The sequence below is a fragment of the Frieseomelitta varia genome, unplaced genomic scaffold (assembly GCF_011392965.1).
Source record: "Frieseomelitta varia isolate USP_RPSP 00005682 unplaced genomic scaffold, Fvar_1.2 scaffold_277, whole genome shotgun sequence".
Lineage (NCBI taxonomy): Eukaryota > Metazoa > Arthropoda > Insecta > Hymenoptera > Apidae > Frieseomelitta > Frieseomelitta varia.
In genome coordinates this window covers 397,743-418,683 of record NW_025110009.1, presented here as the reverse complement: position 1 = coordinate 418,683, position 20,941 = coordinate 397,743, and the positions used below count along the sequence as shown (strand labels likewise).

Sequence of the window (20,941 nt, the reverse complement as noted above, 5' to 3'; positions counted from 1 at the left end):
GTAACGAAAAACCGTGCAGCCCCTCGAAGCGTGCGGCAATCGATCCCCAAAGGGGTCGCCTAATTTCACGATCGTTTTCACGCACGACCGAACACCTTGTCTCTCTCGTCGAGGGTACGCCGGAAAACAAGCTGTTGAACACAGCACACACACGAAGCTATCGAATGTGCGAGCACGGTATCCTCTCTCTCTCTCTCTCTCTCTCTCTATGACGACCGTATGTAACGGCGTAGTTAGCGGCGTTTAGGTCGTAAAGGCAGGGGATGTTTCATGGTGTCACTTACCCATTCGATACGCGTACGAACCGGTCGACTGCAGGGCCGTGCAATTCTGCAGGGGATAAGGTTTCCCGGCGACGATGATCTGAAAAAGACACGGCGTCTTTTGCACGCCTATCTTGTTTTTCGCCCAGCAGGCGACCGTCCCGTAGTCCATGTCGTTGGCCGGTGTATAATTCAACCTGGAGCCGTGCCAGTGGCTGGTGATCAGGCTGAGCGGCTTCACCTGCGTGAATCGGCTGGCCGGGACGTTCATCAGCTCCCCGGAATTGTTGAACGTCCAGTGGAAAGTGATAGGCGGCGGTTTCGATTGTACGCCACACACCAGGGAAATCGTCTCGTGCTTCAGGGCGCCGACAACTTGAGTGGACGAGCCGTCCTTGCAGACAGGCGCGTCTGAAAGTGAGAACGGGAGCACGATTCGATTTGTCAGCTTTCGCTCTAGACTGCGTGGCTTTCGTTGTTTTCGAGTGGCAGATAATTTTTAAGGTGGAAACTGATCCGTTTCAAGGAAACAGGTAAGCGCTTCGCCAATTTTTTTCTTGGTGATAATTGCTGACATTTGTTGGAAATTTAGAGATAGATAAAATATTATTCTCAAATTCATTGCGTTGTTACTTGATTAAAAAATGAATTCCTTGCAAGAGAAATATTTTTCCGTATCTATATTTATTCAAGTATATTACATTATCACTTGACTGAGAAACGAATTTACCCAAGCGTTTTTCCTCGCGAAATAAATGATTCACACGCCCAAAATCTTTTGTTACATTCATTCCATAATTTTTATGTTAAAAGGATAATCAATTGAAAAAGAATACGTATGTTGTAAATTTACTTACACATTATGTCCAATGTGACTGGTCTACTGGTGGATTTGCCCTCGACGTTGACTGCCATACACGAATATTCGCCGGCGGAATTTCTAGTCACGCTTCGCAAAACCAAAGATTGCCCGCTGGGAAGAAAAATTCGTGCAGTCGAGTTTTGATGGAGCTCCTTGCCATCTTTGTACCACACTAGCTTGTACGCTTTCGGATTCGCTTGAACGTCGCATTCGAAATAGACGTCATCGCCTTCGTTTATGTCGTTCGCCTTCAGACTCAAACCTAGCTTGATTGTCACTATTGGCGCATCTGAGAATTTCACGCGCAATACATCAACGTGTGACTATATATTATTATCATTTACGACCCGAAACGTGAGCATCAAACGGCATGAACTTTTGATTGTTCAAAATTGACTCTATAAATGTCATACTCTATAAATATTGTATCAGGAAATTTACTAGAAATTATAAAAGTTACAGATCCAATTTATGAACTCAATTCGATATTAACCCGTTTCGTTTATTTTAAAATTTTAATATGCAGCTGGAATAAGGCACAATTTTTTTTTAATAATCTTACACCCACAACAGTGACTGAACACTTGTCGGAATAAAAAAGTGAATCATAAAAAAAAATACAGATAATTAAAGAATCTTTATGCAAAACGTATGAAAGAGGTATATACTAGTATATACTTTTAAATATTGTTTTAAATATAGTATTATCAATATTACCAAATATTGATAATTAGCAACATACAAAAAATAAATTTTCGAAAGTACTATTAACGAAGTACTGTTTCTAGATATTTAAATTTAGCAATAAAAAATATTTCTTTTCTAAGGAAGGAAAGCTAATTTAAAAAATGCTCATTTATATTACATTGACAAAGATCATCCCTTAAATGCATCCCCGTTGCAAATTCTCAATATCCCGTCTTATTAATTCCAAATCTACATATCTAAAAAAAAAAAATCATGCGTTTGAACGGTTCATGTTTAAATCCACTTTACTCACAGTGAACAAGTAATCGCCATTTATCCTCGAGAGCGCTATTAGTTACAACTGGATTCTCTGCCCGGCAGATCAGATACTTTCCATCGTCCTCCATAGTCGGCACGTAACTCAGCACGCTTCTCGTGATGTTCGGACTATCTGCAAACTACGAAGAACTCAGAATCTAAGCTCACGTCTCACCTGTCTCGCGGACACAGAATTAAGACGCGGTCGGCACAGGCTCAAAAATGTTCTACTCACATTTCTGGCCATATGTTTGACCTGGTGGTTTCCCTTCCACCAGGTGATCACAGCTTCTGGCCGGGAACCCGAACTGGCGCATTCAATCTCGTAGGTTTTTAACGCCGACAAGTGCGCTTCTTTGTTCGTAATATTCACCACCAACGGTTTCACTGAAATTCAAAGAGTGTCGTTGAATCGATACCGGATGCCTTTCAAATTGCGATTTCGCACGAATATTTCGTCGGTGAAATACAACTTTTCTTTTCTCTCTTTTTTTTTTTTTTTTATTATTATGTTTCAATGAAATTGTTAACGTCGTTACGGAGCAGTTACGAAGGCGATAGAATTTTACGAGTATTGAGATCTTTCTTCTTGAAAATTTCTTCATCGTTTTGGCTGCAGAAGGGAGAAATAGGTTTATACGTAAAAGGAAACGTTTCAGAGTGTACCGGCAATTCCGGATAATTAAATTTTTCTACTCGCCTCCGTGGAATACTAAAATGAATTTTATAAAATGAATTTTCGATGAAATTGCAGAGTGACGGTATGAAGATGTAATTAATAAACGTCTTTCTGTTATTATTATTTTATTATCATATAATGTTTATCACGCGAAATTGGAAAACGTGAAATGGAACTACTCCTGTGGAACTATACTTGAAACTATACAATGAAATATAAATTTAAAACAATATAAATGCAAGTATAAATATAGATTTATAGATATAAATAAATATGAATATATTTAATGAAATATAAATACATACAGTCACTCAGAAAATGATATTATAAACGGGAAAGAAGAGTTACTTTTATTGAAATTTATGTTACGAAATAAGAACTCCGATCTAGTTTGATTAATAAAAATTTAGCAATTTTCACGTTGAATGGATTCGATGAGTTTTTCCAATGCTATATATAGATAAATTTTGTCCCATTTCTAACTATCTTATACACAATTTGTTCAAACGATGTAAAACACCATGTAAAATGATGACCAGACTGTACGTTAACGACGAACGAGTCATCGACCTAATCCAGTCTTTCGAGATGGAATATTTGGATTGTCACCAAGTACCCACGAACACGACACAGTTTGTTGACAAGCTTGAGCGAATGAAGATTTAGCTCTTAACGAGAGGTGAACATATCGTTAACATACCGACAGTTAACAAAGCTGAAATAATTTCTTACTTACGATTGATATCCAAAATAATCTCGGAGGTAAGAGGAGCAACGAGATGCGTGTTGCTCGCCCGACAAATTAGCCTCGCTCTGAGGAACTTCCTCGTGACGTTCGTGATGTCGAGACGATTTATCGTGATGTCCCCGTGCTCCAATGTGTACGTGTCGTCTATCTCTCCCTCGAAATGCCACGTGACCTTCGGTGGCGGTGAACCCCCCATTACCTCGCACAACAAGGACAACACGCTACCCTCGTTGAACGGCTGCAACACCTTCGCCAAACTTCTACCGTCCTCGGTGTAAATCACTGGCTTGTTTGGTGGCACTGAAAGTGGATTTATGACACGTGAGTCAGTATTTGCAAGTATTTCTCTTTCCCTCTATGACCTTTTAATCTTCCTCTAATCTTCTAGCTAAGCAGTATCGCTGAGAGTGAGAAAAATTTAGATTTTACCTCAGGTTGCTTGATCTTGGAATTATTTATATATTTTTTTGATTTGATTGTTGAACAATTTTTTTGTAAATTTATGTTGTAATTCAAAATGAAGAGAGTTAAAATAACATACAAATAGACCATCCAATGTTATTTATCTTCTTGTAACATATTTCAACCATTAATAACGAGATGCTTCAAATCACGCTATAAATAAAAATCTCGCAATTTTACCGAAAAATTTTACAACTTTCACAACACTTCGCTGGTATCTCCCTTATAAACTGCTCTATTAACGTTACATTAATTTCACAAGAATTGAAAGAAAAGTGACGAAAATTCCCAGATGCTCGTCGCTTTGTTTACTACATTTTGCCATTAAACGTTATCTCTTGTTCTAGAAACAGAGGCTATGAAATACACCATATCTGGTATTAGCAAGATGAATGTAATTAAACACCATAAATGATCCCGCCGCCACGAAGCAGTGCTAAATTACGAGTAAATGGCTTTTGCTTAAGCACACGCTGCATATTCGCATGATAAAACTGCTGGAGGTGACACACCGTGAAACGAAGACGCATGTTATTTAAAAAAAAAAAAAAGAGAGAGAGAAAAAAGAAACAATGTATACAAACGAACAATTCTTTATCCCCGTAACAAGAACATCGCAAGACTGCCGTGATAGTACCTGTTGAACTCTTGTACCCTGTCCAATTAATTCATTCAAAATCGTGTTAGCATTGTTGGCCAACAGTAACAAGAAATTCATAACTTAGTAAGTTTTTGTTCATTGTTACAGTTAAATAACGATGATATGCTATCCTGGTTGTTTACGATTGTTATACACCAATTCTGTGGTGTTTCTTTATTTTCGCGATAATAAGAAGCAAAGGTTTTTCCTTACTTTGTGGACTTTTTTCTTCGTAAAAAGTTTAATTACGAAAGTCTGATTTTTAGTATCTTACAAAATAGTCTTTTTTTTAACATCTTCTAGAGAAAATATTTAGAAAAAAATATATTTTCATATTTATGTGAAATTTTTAGTCGAGTTTGGAACAATTTTGCCATAAGATTAAATTTTCATTCTCTTTCTACATTTAGAAGAATTATTTCATTCTTTTTCTGCATCCCTACTTAAAACGTTGTCATGTCGTAATAACAATTTATTACTGCATATATTATCATTAAACAAAGAATGAAAAGAATAGCACCTAAACAGAGACTTGTTTCATCAATCAAATATTTGTGTAACATGTTAACCATGCTTCGAGTATTTTACGTATTTCTGCATATTACACACTTCGAAATTGCATAAAAAAAAAGAAAATCCACAGTCCATTCGTCATTCAAATTCTCCCAAATTTTTCGATACCGAGTGTCAAGACCGACCCTTGTCAAACAATATAATCGAGAACAAGCTCGAAGGTAGAAAGCTTGAAATTAAAAGCGACGACAACGTCGCAAATGGTATTGACTCTCGGTACGAAAGCAATTAATCGCGATTGATGATCAAAAGAGAAACAAAGAAGGGAACTGAGAAAGATAGATAGATAAAGGTAGAACGCACTCACCTATCACCGTGAGGTTAACCTTCTGATTTCGCGTCGGGCTATTTTTGTAATCCACCCTGCACCTGTACACCCCCGCGTCGTCCGCCTCCAAGGGATCGATCTCCAATTTCGCGGGCTCCACGCTCGTCCTCATGGTCGCCCTTTCGCCGAATACGTATGGATCTGACCAAAGCCTCGCCTGAGCTATCGATTTGCCGCGAGCATCCATGCTGTATATCGGGTCGCCGTCCCTCTCGTCTTTGTACCAAAAAACCATGCTCACCACCTCGCTTTTGCTTGCCGGATCGATGTCGCAAGGTATTTGAGCTTTGAAGCCAGCCACCGCCGACACATTCAGCATCGGTACTGAAAATTACCGCAGATATTGTTAGAGTTCTCGATCGCGTTTATGGCACACAGTGTCGCAGATCGATCACCGCCGGTATAGGATCAACACAACATTGGCACGCCCTCTTCCTTTTGAAATATTTCGCGTGCGTGTACATCGAAACGTAGTCTGTCCTTTGTGACTTTTGGTAACAAAACACTCGACGAAACACTCAAAGAAGTTATTTCGTAGCCAACGAGATATTGGTACGCTTGTAATTTAACTAACCTTTGATACGTGTGTCGAGGTATTCTACGAATATAAATCGTTGTAATATAATAGTGAAATAAATAGATTTGTACAATTACGCGTCTGTCTGATATTAATCTTGATGACGGTAAGCAATTGTGAAGAAATAAAGTCTGAAATCCACCGTGAAAGCATTGAAAAATCTTTTCAGGAATCAATAATAGGTTTGAAGATTGAAACCTCTCCTTTACAATAAATATTCTCACGAAACTTGACGTACGACTCTTTTGTTTCGCTATTATACAATATTAGACTTTGTTACGGCAAGCTCGGCTGTGTTGAACGTTAGTTGCTGTCCGCTTCGCTCGTCGCTCTCTCGTCGTGCCTGTTACAGCCTCCGGAGAGATATTTTAATGAATGAAGACGTGATGTAGAATAAATACGTTTATTCTCAACAAATACGATGACTGAATTGAGTGTAAATGTAGGTGAATGTATGACTGACGCGGGGTCAGTCCTCTGACGGACTGCGTGTGTCTCGTCCNCTGGCAATTCTCGGCAGGGCCGAGGCTTGTAGGAGTTGACCTGACAAGACGCCTCGGAGGGTTCTGTTCTGCGCCAGAACAGACTTAAACGGCGAAAATTTAAGGATTCAAGGAATTCAAGGAAAAGAAAAACCTGCAGAAAATTTTCAGGACTTGTCGTAAGAGAGAGACTTTGATCCTCGAATCAGTCGCAGATTCGGTCGCGAAACAAATTTCCCAATGCTTTTACATAGTATGACAATTGAAAACAATTTCCGAGGAGAAACGTATTTTCACTTGCTCATCCACTACGTGGTTTAAAAACATCTTGAAATGAAGACACTTTGAAAACAGAGTCTTCAAGCTTCCTTCGCGAACAGTTTAAATGTTCAAATGTCCGAATATTAACGGGAATCGCGGTAGATAGACAACGTAAGATACGAAACTAATTTTTACGGCTGTATTTAGACAGTAGGCATCTTCTTGCAATATTCAGAGGGCGACAGATGACCCTATCAAATATTGTCTCGGCGTACACTCGGTTATGCATGAAAAACGAGCGTTTCGGTGGTTTCCGCGGCTTCTGAATATCTAATGGGTTCCTTACTGGGGCGAAACGTTTCAACGCTTGCAAGTTATGGGCACGCGTTGAAAGCTGTTACGGTTCTCCCTGGCTCGGCTCTTATCCCCACCGCAGCACTCAGTCGGATTTGAACAACCCTCTTTGTTTGATGTTCTTTAATTCTTTCATTCTGCGGTTCAGGCGTTTTAAAGCTCGAGGCTGAGGGGGCTTCAAGAGGTTTCTTTGCTGATGTTGTTTTCACTCGGCGTGAAGAGATAATTTAGTGTTTTTGTCATTTATCGTTTGTAACGTACGCGGCGAAATGATAGGGGCGTCGAGCGATTCCGTTTCATTCTTCTACGGCGGGCTATAATGCTGATGATAATTGAACGTTTCATTGTACGACTGGGAATATTTCTTTCGAGAAATAATAGAAATAACTGGATAACTTTGGTACTTCACGCAGAGAAAGCTGAGTGAATCAACGTCTTGATCTAAGGATATTTCTTGACGAGGGAGATTTACGTCTCTCCATTATGTTTGTAACGAACAGATTTAAGAACTGAACGAGTGTCCAACTGTGAGAATAATTTTTAACGAGATTCTTTCCTATCTGATTAAAACTAAAGTATGCTTCATCAGTATTTTTTATAATATAATCTGATCCCAACCAACGAAATATACTTTCGTTTTCTGTTTTAAATATTACGTTTGAAATTATTTTTAAATATTTGAATTAATGTAGATTATCTGTATGTCTCACTATATACACGTTTATAAATGAATTCCATCTCTAAATTTCGAACAAAGTCAGATAATCGCGAACGTTCTGTTCCATTTCCAAACAAACAGCAATTTTTCCAAATCTATTATCTTGGCATGCTAACACGCGCTCGTGTAACGCGAGTTCCCGCCGCTACATATATTTTCCTCCTAATTCAACTTCCAAACAGGGAACAGCGTGATGTATCTGAGATATACAAGGGCCACTGCAACGCCCCTGGATCCCGTATATTTTCTTACCGCAACCGCAAATTTCCAGTTTTAGTAAGTCACTGACCGAGAGCCGAGTTACTGCAAATTGGCCGAACCAAAGCTGGGGATGGGGTCAAGTCCCAACATGTATCTACAAATCCGAGTCAAATTCGATAAACAAGTTTCGTTTCGTGGAATTTGAATACTGCTCGAAAGTGAAAATATTCCAATGAATGCATTTGCACGATGCGTAGCTACAGCTTTCGCGAAAATATACTCGCAGATTTCTATGCGTTTTGTGGGAAATTTAATAAAAATGAAGAGAATTCACGCAGTCTATAAAAATTAATAAAATATTAGAAATAGAGAACATAATATAATATATACATATATTAAACTTGATATATATATATAAACGTGTATATGTGAGGATAACGATCGAAATGTATCTTAATATTTAATTAATATAATATGGAGAATGTACGTTTATCAATGTGGTGAAGTAAAACTGTTTGCTAAAAATTGTAAACGAAAATCCACAAGTATTATAGTTCGATGCTTGTCTCTGAAATAGTACTCGAGTCTTGGAAATTCGGAATTTCTACAGAGTCCCCAGTGTTTCAAAGATTGTATTCGTTTATACGAGCGATAAACAAATATCTAAATGTAACATACGTGAATGTTCGAATTCATTTTGCAATAAATACTCTGACGTGCCTGCATGTTTGAATGCGAACGAGAACGTGATTCATCATGATACTAAAAATCGTTCGCCACTAAGAACATTCTCTGAGCTAAAGCGAGTTTGAACGATCAGGTGTCAGATTACACGATGAATTTGCGATTTAAAACGAGGTTAATCACATTTCAAGACGTACATCCTACTTTTCTGCCAGTCCAGTCACAAGAACGAAAATTAAGAAAATTCATTTTCATAAAGCGTGAGTACTGTCGAGTTGGGAAAACGCAACGTTTGAAAATCGCGCAACAGAGAAACAGGAGCGTGCTTGAAAATGCGACTTTCTGAAAATGAGATTCGATTTCCAATCAAGACGCAGGTCCAGGAGAATGAAAGTTTGCACACGTACAATCAACGACGAGTGATAAGCGAGTGTACAAGCGTAGACAGTGCCAATTAATCGGCCTACTTGCCGATTTATACCCCTAGGTTCACGCGAGTTGCCGCGATGGCGTCGCGATTTTATTGGCTTTCATAGCCACCTCATCAATCGTCCGCGCTCGCTCCAACCTCGTTATCCTTTCCCTCGTCCACCTTAGATACAACGCCAACTCGGGAAATTGCCCGAGCGTTGCTCGCGCCCGGAGATTAATCACGCGCGACCCTATCGATTTACTCCATGAATGTCCATCGTTTTCTCTTTTTTCTTTCTTTTTTCTTTTTTTCTTCGTTCTCGTTGTGTTCTGGCCCGCGAAATCGAACGGGGGAGAGGGAGTGGCGCGTTCGACGAGCAAGAAACGGTCAAGGAAATGGAAGGTGTCGAGTAGCGTGGATGAAAGCGAACGAGGATCGATTGGAGAATGGCACGTTGGGCTGAGTTTAAAAGTTGTTGAGGATATCGCGGGTATATAACGGACGGATCAGTTCATCATTCCTTGTAGTAATTTTGTATATTCGGGGTAGTACTCTGCAGATAACACTATGTAGAATAACCTACGAAAATTTAGAGATTTTATATGAAGAGTGTGGTCATTGAGAAAACAACGAGATAAATAAATGAAGCGAAGAAGAAAGTAACTTTGTATAAAAACATTGTTACATACGACGAGGAAGAAAGAAATCAAATAAATCACAAAAGAAATTATAGAATTATGAAATTGTAACATTATAATGAAACTACAACGTCATACTATAAATTTTAAAAGGGATTTACGAAAATTATTAAATTTCGCAACATTCATAGAAGAATGCCTCCTTGGGTATTTAGAAATTTTATTTGACATGTTATTTCCATCATATTATTTCTAATATATTAACTAAGTAATTTTTATGTATCGTTTCTCCATGATGATTCAAATACCTGTCATTCATCTTTTTCAGTTATAGATACAATATGAGTATATCGAGAAATATCCGTATAATGTTTCATTTATATATATTTTCCATATGCATCTTATAAATTTTAAATTTTTTAATAGGAAACTCGTTCGTATTACTCATTTCCAGTGCATTACTTGCTCCTTGGTTTAATATCCAAAGAGAATTATTCAAAAGTCCATCGTAACAGAAAATTCAGTGTCATGCTTCATCGTGCACACATTGCACGATGTGTTTCACAGCCCCAGGCCCTAAATATTTAACAATGAGATTACTTTGGCGGAAGCAAGAATTTAGTTTCCATTATAAGGGATCTATAAACACTGTACATGCCAGTACCCGCTGCAATATGCATCTCATAATTAACGCCTGATAATCAATACTATAATTTAACAAGTTTTCGGCTTAAATTGGGCGTAATAGCAGTAGAATATCATAAATTGTTGAAGCACAATGTCACAAAGTTAGTTTAACGATTATACCATGCAATAATGTACGTGAAATAATAAATAAAACAATAGGAACAACACGTATATAACACATATATACTGTCGCATGTAAAATAATATATATAATTTTAAATATAACCATTTCAACCTTTCCACTTTTTGTCAATTTCTCAATTTCATTGCACAAACATAGTAATTGCTGTTAGATTCTCAGAAAACAAGCTACTTTCATAGGTTCACTTTCCTTGCAGGAAAATAAACGAATAAAAGAAAAGATGGTAGATTTGAGCTTAACGAAATATGAATTAATCGAAATTACAGATGAAACATTACTCGTGTGAATCAACATTGTTCCTCGATGGATAAATGCGGACACGCGAAAGCTTTGATACTAATTATAAGATAACAGAACGCGTATACTACACACCGCTAAGAATAATGACATGTTAAAATTCGTATTTAGAACGCGATTCTAACCCACGTACACACATTGCACAACCATAGTAAATCTAACTCCATACAGATTTATCCTCTAAACCGGAATCTGGGACGATGATTAATATTACCTTGGAAAATACCTGTCAGGAGATATAAATTACCATTTAAGCTCCTCGGTTGCGCTAAACGAACGGGTCATTCAATAATAATCACGGCGTGGAGAGCAGGCACGTAAAACTCTCAGGCAACGATATCGAAATCTTCGTGAACGAAACAGGCTGATTATCAACTAATGGCCAAAGCAGCTACCACCGTTAATAGTCCGAACAACCGTATAAGGAAACGCATAAAGCATCGTGGTCGTTTTTGGAATTCTGACCTTCGATCTCTCGACAAACACCGCGCTATATCGTATTTTTCATCGCGCGGGCGTAGCTCCAACGATAAAAATTCCGCGAAAATTCACCGGCCACTGGTGTGCACAACGTATCGCGAGACACGTGCTTCGGAAATCATCAAATTTACGAAATGTTTCAGTTAACACCGTGCAGCTCCGTGACGTAACTCTAACATTAAAACTATCGACGACTAAGGCGTAAAATTACTGCCAGAAACATTATGTTTAAGAACTAAAAGGAATAGAAAATCTTTATAATACAATAGAGAGTACACAATTTATTTTACGAAGAATCGTTCAATCGTTAAAATGTCTAACAAAGATTATCAATTGATCATTTTAATTATTTTGGACCAACGGAATGCATCGGTGACATAAAATCTGTAGGCTGTAAAGTTTCATTTTATGTTTCAAGAAACTTCAACGACTGTCTGTTATCTGTTAGACTTGCAATTAGATTAGTGGGCATTTGTGCAGAGGGAATTTTGAAGCGTGGAGATTGAATAGATTGTGCCTTTACTTTCGAACAGCGCGGAGGACTGACTATTGTTCGACTAGGAATATCGCGGAATACTTCGCAGAAGCTTGCCTATTTCTGTATTCTGGGCCGCGACTTGAGAGTGTGCAAAGCGACGGTGTAAACAGGTTAAATATCTTTCTAAATCATTCACGTGTACAATATTAGTCCAGAACATGGGAATATTTATCAAATATCTGCATATTAATTATTCTAACAAGCTCGCAAACATCAGGCTCTGAGCGTGCACCGTTATTATACGTTATGGCCATTTATTACCAGCCGAGCTATCACATGGATTTATGAATTATAGCTTGTTACATTTATCCGTCGAATCACTATTTAACAAACTCGGCAAACTACAATATCACCGGCAGACAACAGAGAGAACGCAAGATATCCAATTATTGGATCCAATCTAATCCTCGTCCGAACAAAACAAACACCTGTTAGCAACGCTGCGGAGTAATATTGTCTCGGCAAATACAGAACATCGTCAAATGCTAAATAATTCGTAATGCATTCGCTTAATCCGAATGAATCGATAATCCACAAACGGCGGATGCTTGGAAACAATTAGCGAATGGTTCGGCTAACGGTGAACGCAACGTTAGTTAAGAAGGGTCGTGTACAGCGAATTGTCTAAATACGCCTATTCGCGTGGCTTTGACGTACGCTTGATACGATTGATTGAGAGTATCGTAATGGTATTTAGCGTAATACATAACGGTAATGATATTATCATTGCAAATAGAATAACATTGTCGATACGATAAGACACGGAATATAAAATTATTTTTGTCAGATCATCTTTCGTCGATCTCGTGTCAGAGGCAAATATCTTAACGCAAATCACTTAACGCGGAATCGCTTAACGGAAACACACGGAAACTATTGGTACCTAGCGTCTCAATTCTCGGTAGGAGTAAACTTGTCATAAACCTATGACACGGTGCACGAATAATTCGCGGCTACGTGAACTGTTTCCCTATGGGACTGATCTCTCCGTTGACCTGCAACATCGTCTTGTTAATCTCTCGGTTGGCAGAGTGACCGAAATAATCAGGAACCAAGGAACGGCTGGTCAATCAAGTCAGAGTTGAGCAATGATTCGCTGGCCGATTGTTTGTTGTAATTTGCAATAAATCGATGTACGTAATAAGCATCAAATTCTCAACTCAGATTCGTGTCTGACGTACGTAAGAGGCAATCACGTTTCGATATTTCGTTTAAAGTTAAAGAAAGTTACGCACGGAATAATGTGAAAGAATTTAGAATGATCAGAACTAATGTTTCAGCAAAATTTTTTTAACGTACCTCTGAATCTTTCATATTTTCCTAATATAATGTAATTTAAGCACAACTGTATTGTACATTGTAATTTTTAATAAATTACTAACCATTTCTCGTATTATTTATATTTACTTTTTAATTATTTTTATTTACAAAGAAATAAATAAAAGCTTGTGCAATTTATTGTACTGTAAACTTTTTCCTATTTCTTGCATTTTCACGTCTCTAATAGAAATTTTACGCTGTGGATGGACAAAAATCTGTGTCTATTTCTAAAACATCTAAAAATCTCCCTAAAAAAATATAAAAACTCACACGTGAGTGATGTCCTACACTGTCAACATTCTCCACAGTTTACAATAGATATTTCTCCTATATTCCTTTTACTAACAGTATAACTACAAATACGAAAATATAAACGAAAATACATACGTTATACTTTTAATACAGTATAACTAAAAATACGAAACTTCTATCCTATCTTTTCTATATCACTTAGGTTATGCAAAAATGTAATCGCAATAAAACTTCCTGATTATTTGTGTAAATCGGATAAATTTGACAAATCGTAAGTGTGATAGATATCCACGTGTCAATAACATAGTTTTAGTATTAAACAACTCATAAAATACTTAAATATACACGTTATCTATTCCATATTTCTTCGACACACTACTCGAAAATGTAATCGATGCAATAAACTTCCATCATTCGCGCAAATCGGATAACTCTGACAAATCGAAGGTTCGGCCACTGAATTATCGATTATAGATATTACATTATGGTCTATAGATATTATAGTCACACTCTAATAATATAGTATTAAATATCTTATAAAATACCTAAATATATAGCCTGTCTATTTTATATTTCTTCTACCAACGACAGGCTACTCGAAAATATGATCCACTAGCAATAAACGTCCATCATTCGCGCAAATCGGATAACACTGGCAATTTATAGGTGTAACAGATGCTTATAACGTAGCTCTAATATTATTATCATCTATCTATTATTATTACCATAAAATGGCAATTATTCACTTTCCTTACTATTTCCTCTCATAATATAAATATCTTACCAGAAATATCTAAAAATAAAGGACCTGTACCCAATCTGTTCCACGCTGCTCAAAAATGCAATCTACTAGAAATAAATTTTTATTGTTCGCGCGAATCGGGCAAGTCTGGCAAATCGTGGCTCCGGCCATTGAGTTGTGAGGGATGCCTACGCGCAAACAGACGGATCCGAACCGTTTACGGATTCGACATGCGTATTTGGGCGGATATCAACGTTTACTTGAGGGAGTTGGATAGATCCGTTCTCAGGCTGGAACACGTATCCGACTACACACCGATCCTAGGGTAATTATTCAAAGCAAACGCGACCTCGTGTCGCGGATCGGTAATGCATCGCATTACCCGCTTCCTTGCATGTATACGTACAAGTGCACGCGCATGGATTTCAACAGGCACAGAGCCCGTCGCGGGGACGGTGCACGAGACACCACGCTCCGCAGATGCACAGACGGGGCTGTGATCTTACTCGATGGAAATGCAAATCGGCCTGATCGGATTTCGCGGGAACTTCGGTCGGAATTAGTCGATTATTGAGAATTGTGCTTATTAACAACACTGGGAAGTATTCGTCGGGGAGGGGATGGTGTCTGGATGGTGTCGAGTTTGGTACTGTGATGCCTGACACCTATTTTTTTATAATACATAGATTTATATTCGTGTGTATAATAGATACTTATAACGTACTCGTTCATCATTTATTTTTCTCTTTAAATTTATTTCTACATGCTTTCTATAATTTCAAAATACATCTGTTTGTTATATTCATTCGATTAAGTACGTAATTATTTCGTATTTTTTTTTTTTGTATTTACTTTATAATTGTAATTATTACTTTGTATCTGCTTCATTAGCAGATTAATGATAATTGCAACCCTAGCAAGAAATTATATTGCATTAAAATTATTAAATCATTATTATATCTATTCAACAAAAAAAAAGAGGGTAAGACTCGCCACTGTATGTATCTAGAAATATCATAGAAAATTGACAATTGTTGTATTTGTTTTTGAATATCACATTATGTCTTTAATTGGAAATATCACAAAAGATTGATAATTATTCATTTTCCTTGGAATATTACAGAAAACTGATTATTGTCTTAGATCATTATAGAAGGCTAACAATTGGCTGTGACTCTATTATCTGTCTTGAAATATTACGGTAGACTGAATATTACTTGTTTTTCTGAAAATGTCGCAAAAGGCTAAATATTGTGTGCTCGGCTGACTCTCCAGTCAAACTTGTAAAGCTGAAGAGCTTAAGAACGGAAGAACTTTCCCGCAACATGAGAAGCTAGAGATAGTCCTCGACTGCAATATTTACCAAGCTAGCAAAATTGAACTTCTACTTCATTGTTATCCTCCTTGGATTCAAACTGTTTAGCTTCAAACCGATACTGCTTCACTCAATACAAAGATAAGATAAAGTAAAATTCTCTCAATTCTAGCAATAATGAAATGTAAGAATTTGAGAAGATTAATAGAAAATTGCCGATAAGGAAAAAGTGTTTAATAGATACTACAGTAAAAGATATTTGCGCATGTTTGTAGATGTATGTACGTACCAACGTCATGTAGAAAATTCAAACACTTCATACTTCGAACTTTTGTCCGTATAAGATACAAAAATACCTAAAGTAATCTAATAATAATACGAGAAACTATCTTTTTTCTCAGCTTTCCATGATATCATGTCATTTTTCTTTTTTTTTTTTTTTTCTTCCCCCGGTGACGTTGAAATATCACGTTTAAAGTTTCCTCGCACGACAGAAACCACGTCTATAAATATTTCATGTTGTTACCTGCGTTCCCGAATTTCGTATCGCGCGATACGCCGAGCAATTCACATAAAAACACGCGGTGAGAAGCGCACGATATCGAATCACGTTCCAAGAACAAGAACTACCCGGTCGCGCTGCCCCGATAACGAGCAGTTACCAGGGTATCGCAAATTCGTGAGAATTCCAGTAAACACGTCCGCGATCGCGAACGAAATTCTCACGGTCTGCGAAGTACGCACGCGTTCTTGCGATTGTTATCGTTTCGACCGTTTAAACGCGACACGACGCCTAGCGCCGAGTTAGAGGTAGAGACGCTTGTGCAAACAGCGCCATTCGTGCAAACGTGGTAACAAAACCCTTTCCTAACGACGCCCTGGAAAACAACGTTGACCCGAGAAACAGACGTTCCGGTCGGCAATGATACAACTTCGACAAGGCTACTTTGCGATTACGAGAGAGGAAAGAGTAAAAAAAGGGATTGAACACTGTTAAAAGTGCTTACGTGCATGTCGTATCTCTGTTTTCACATTTGCGGATTTTAGTCGTGTAGATAATGTTTGATTGTAGCTACGAGGAAAAAGGATAAAAAAAAAAGAGATCGAAGGCGTTGTTAAGAATATACGACATTGTGAAGTATCGACATTGAGAAGTAAGAAAGGATTTTGTGCAGATTGAAGAATGGTTAAAGGAGAAGATATAAATACAATTGAAAATAATATTGTATAATTATAACGTTTAAACAAGAAAAATTAACACGCCTGAAAAACGTATTTTAAATTGAATAATATACCTTCGTATCCCTGGTAGTATTTGAACGAAGAAAATAATTAGACTGATATCTCTTTAGTGCAATTAAGAAAAATTGTTTGCAACACTTTATGAAACTCATCCCCGTGTAATAACAATGAGAAACATTAAACTCAAAAATTATTCAATGAGAAGTCCCCAAGAAATAATTAGAACGTGTACATTATGAAAAATATTAACTATATTGAGATTAAATTGTTTTAAGTATTTTATGAGAATTAAATATTTCCTCACGATTAAATAGAAATAAAATTATAGAAAGTATTCTATTTGATAATAATGGTAAATGGTAAACGTACAATTTAATAAAGCTTACAAATTTTATCACGTTTAATAGAGATATCTAATAATAAGATCTTTGCAAATTACCGTATGTATGTGAATTATTAATTACACTTCTTTCACTTACTGAAACATTTGAATTTTAACTTCTACATTATTCGTGTCTTTCTTTGCTGATGCAAAATGTAGAACAGAGTTTTTGTACATTTACATTTTCGTTCAAAAGAGCCACTGTTCACACAAGGCTATCCTTATGTTTTAATATTCTCTTTCCAAGTTTCTCCAAGCGTGCTGTCTATCTCTATGTACACCCTTAATAAAAGTTTCACTTCATAAGCTAGGCGTAATATATATGTTAGGTAACTAAAATAAGATGCGTATACATATGTATTTTCGTATTTCTTTATATCAAAAAAAATCACTGGAAATATATTATTTAAAAAAATTACTCTAACCCATTTTCAATCGCTGTTAATTAATAATAAAAAAATCGTTAATAAAATTTAAAAACTGTCGTATCTTATAAGTGCACGATTATTGCACGATTTATTAATACTGTACATAATATCGTATTATAAACTTAATATTGTACAATATTAAACTAATCGTATATATAAATTTTCACTAATAATGTATCGTGTTTCGTCAGTTTCATGAACGCCATCAAATTTTCTTACCGATGTCACTAAACTTGGTATGGATTTTACAACTGTACTCGAAGCGTCAATTTTATGAAATGAGATAAAACAACGTCACTTAAAAGCAGCCGCAGTCTGAGAGATACTCGTGCGGCTTACGTTCCTACTTATCGTAAAAAAAAATTTCCAAGAAGAAAAGCAAAAATTTTTCAAGAACCCCGCCGGTTAAATTTCCTCGTACAGAGAGACGCGTGATATTTTCTACGTAACCTACATTGTATAAATGGATTGCGTTTGAAAACGTAGTTTCACACATACACACCATGCACCACGGCATACTTTCTCATAAAACTTTGAACGTTGCGTGTACAGTACGAATGGAAATTTATATTAAAAGAATAAGCGCGTTCTCAATAGCGCATTCTAAATACGCTATATCATGAGACTGTAAGTTACCAAATATTACCAAAAATTCAGAAATTTAATCCAAGGCAATCTTCATTCTAACTAATCATAGTATTTTAGTTATTGATTCCCTTTCAATTATGAATCATGTCATTGGGACTATAAATTCTTAATGTAAACGAATTAAACGTAATGTGCCTCACGAAAATATTCGAACACTTGCCACGAAATAATTTTTATACACATACTGCGTGTATTATGTAATACATTTTGAAATTTTATTAACAATGTGGATGAGAGAAAGCTGCTATCATTTCAGATCAATCTAAAAACGTAGCAGTGTTAATAAAATGTTAATATGACTCATACAACACACGCGATACGTTCGTTCATACATATATACATACATACATACATATATCGTCCAACTCGTGCAATTCGTCAAAAATTTGTCTCGGAAACCTCGCGCACCATCGACAGAACGACTATCTCGCCTGGCCGTTGATTTAAAAGGAAAGTCGAATAACCAGAAGACAGAGGGCTCGCCGTTTTTCGAACGGCGAAAAATTTCAGGGTGATTTCCACCCTGAAGACGTAAAAGAGGACGCTGGAAAGTAGAAGCCGGGTGCGGCAAAGTGCGCGACAGCCGAGATCTCTCGGTGACGAAAAACGAACGAATAAACTTTAAGGCTTTTAGGTTAGAAAGGAGCATTGTAAAAAGCGGCGAACGAAGAGCGGGGGAGTGGCGAGGGTGTGTGCGAGAGGGAGGAGGGAAATAACCGGGATCGTTTCGACGTATGACACATTTTTCTTCAACGCTGGTGTAGAACTTCAACCCTTCCACCACCACCACCACCACTACCACCCCCCAGGTTCCTCTAGTTTCACCCGTTGCAATTGGATTTTATGCCGCATCAAGCGCGCCAGTTCTTTCTCGCGTTACACACCGCCATTATACGCGGCCTGCATACACCGTTTCCAACTTTGGATCGAAAGACTTACCGGCCTCGCCTTTATAGGGTATCGCGATACACAATTTCATATTACTCTCCCTCTCGCCACCGTTCTCTGACCCGTTCTCGCGCTCCCTTAACCCTCCGGGACAGCATAAACATGGATAGAACGTACACGTTGATGGGCGAAAATATACGAGCGGCGATCGTTCTGTTCGTTCTTCAAGATTTTTCGCGTTTCGTGGAATTGGCAAGTATTCGATTCATCGTGCGGCTTGCGCGATGAAAATTTTTGTAACGTCAGGTGCATTTGGATGAAGCATTTGGAATGCTTGGAATTAAATTGGATCGTATTGAAATGGTCGTCCCTTTTTTTCCTTTCTCATTTTCTCTTTCTTTTTTGGAAATGTTCTTCATTTCTTTGGAATATTGAATTGAGAAGAAGGGTGAATCTACATAGAGTTTCACGTACTATAGATGTTATAATGAAACTACCCTACTTTGGATATTGAAGTATAAAAATTACGAGAGCAACTTATCTTTTGAAAATAATTAAAAAATAATCTTTTGAAATTATATAGAATGCGTGTAATATAGGAAATTCCAGATATAGAAATGTCCAGAATTGTAAAAACTAATAAAAATGTAATTCAAAACGAAACTAGAATTTTTCTGTTATTTCTATTTTCCCAATTTCTCATTATATTTTTATACTCAAAAGGAGATAGATCTAAAACGTACAATAAAATAAAAAATGAACTGATTTATAACTTATCGACGTATATATTGGTTAATTATTGTGGAACAAGGTGATGTTAACTTAAGTGAATACTTCGAACGCTACAGCATTACGAATTACAAATAATAGCATTCATATTTATGAAAATTAAGGACCAGTGGAATCTCGAATAGTCGTGTAATAATGCACGAGATGAGATGTTAAATACAACGTCAAAGTTTAAGACATTAGATTTAATTAATTTTAAGCAAATAACGTGGAAATAATTTAGCCTGAGTTAATTGGAATTCTTCGCATATGAATAGCATAGCAGATGCTTTAAGGAAATATGCTGTGCATTTCGATATTATACGTAAAATTCATTGTCAGACAGACAGTAGCAGAGACATTTTAATAACTGCGTCGAGAATACTGCAATCAAGAAATAGTAATAACAATGACATATATTACGAAGAATCGAATCTTACTTGTTTCAATCGATAAAGTTCAAACGAGAACGTATATTGTTTAACATACTTTTAAAAATTATAATACAACAACGTATTCAAAATGAAATGATAGATCTAAAGTAACGACATTGTCTGTAAAATTACAAAATTGAAAGAAGTATATCCGAAACGAGTGGATCCCAAAAGAAGTTCGAACTTTTTACATACTTTTTCCGAGACGTTAAAATTTTTAAGAAAATGTGTTAATTATTTTTTTTAACGACGTTTACTTTGATTCTCTATTACTTCGTACGTTTCAATCGACGCTGATATCAATGTTAATAAATTGTAATAAATTTTCTTTCTACGTTTCATTTTTGTAAAAATCCATCTGATAATGTAGACCAATGTGTAATAGTTCTTCTATGGTAAATGTTCAAATACTTCCGTGAGCCACTGTCGTCATGTTTGAAGAAAAGCCCGTTTAGGGGTTAACCCCGATAGAATTAACCCAGTTTAGGCAA

The 20,941-nt window shown here is 36.8% G+C and overlaps 1 protein-coding gene across 2 annotated transcripts in view; it reads right to left on the bottom strand.

Annotated features, from left to right (window-relative positions):
• Positions 1–20,941, bottom strand: part of LOC122529036 (hemicentin-1-like) — a 71,354-nt gene that overhangs the window by 13,990 nt on the left and 36,423 nt on the right. For both annotated transcript variants that reach the window (XM_043654762.1, XM_043654763.1), the window contains exons 2-7: positions 5,540–5,884; positions 3,546–3,857; positions 2,366–2,517; positions 2,126–2,270; positions 1,121–1,414; positions 285–674 (exon numbers count right to left, since the gene is read on the bottom strand). In XM_043654762.1, the coding sequence (XP_043510697.1) occupies positions 285–674; positions 1,121–1,414; positions 2,126–2,270; positions 2,366–2,517; positions 3,546–3,857; positions 5,540–5,884 (1,638 nt within the window). The remainder of the gene's footprint in view (positions 1–284; positions 675–1,120; positions 1,415–2,125; positions 2,271–2,365; positions 2,518–3,545; positions 3,858–5,539; positions 5,885–20,941) is intronic.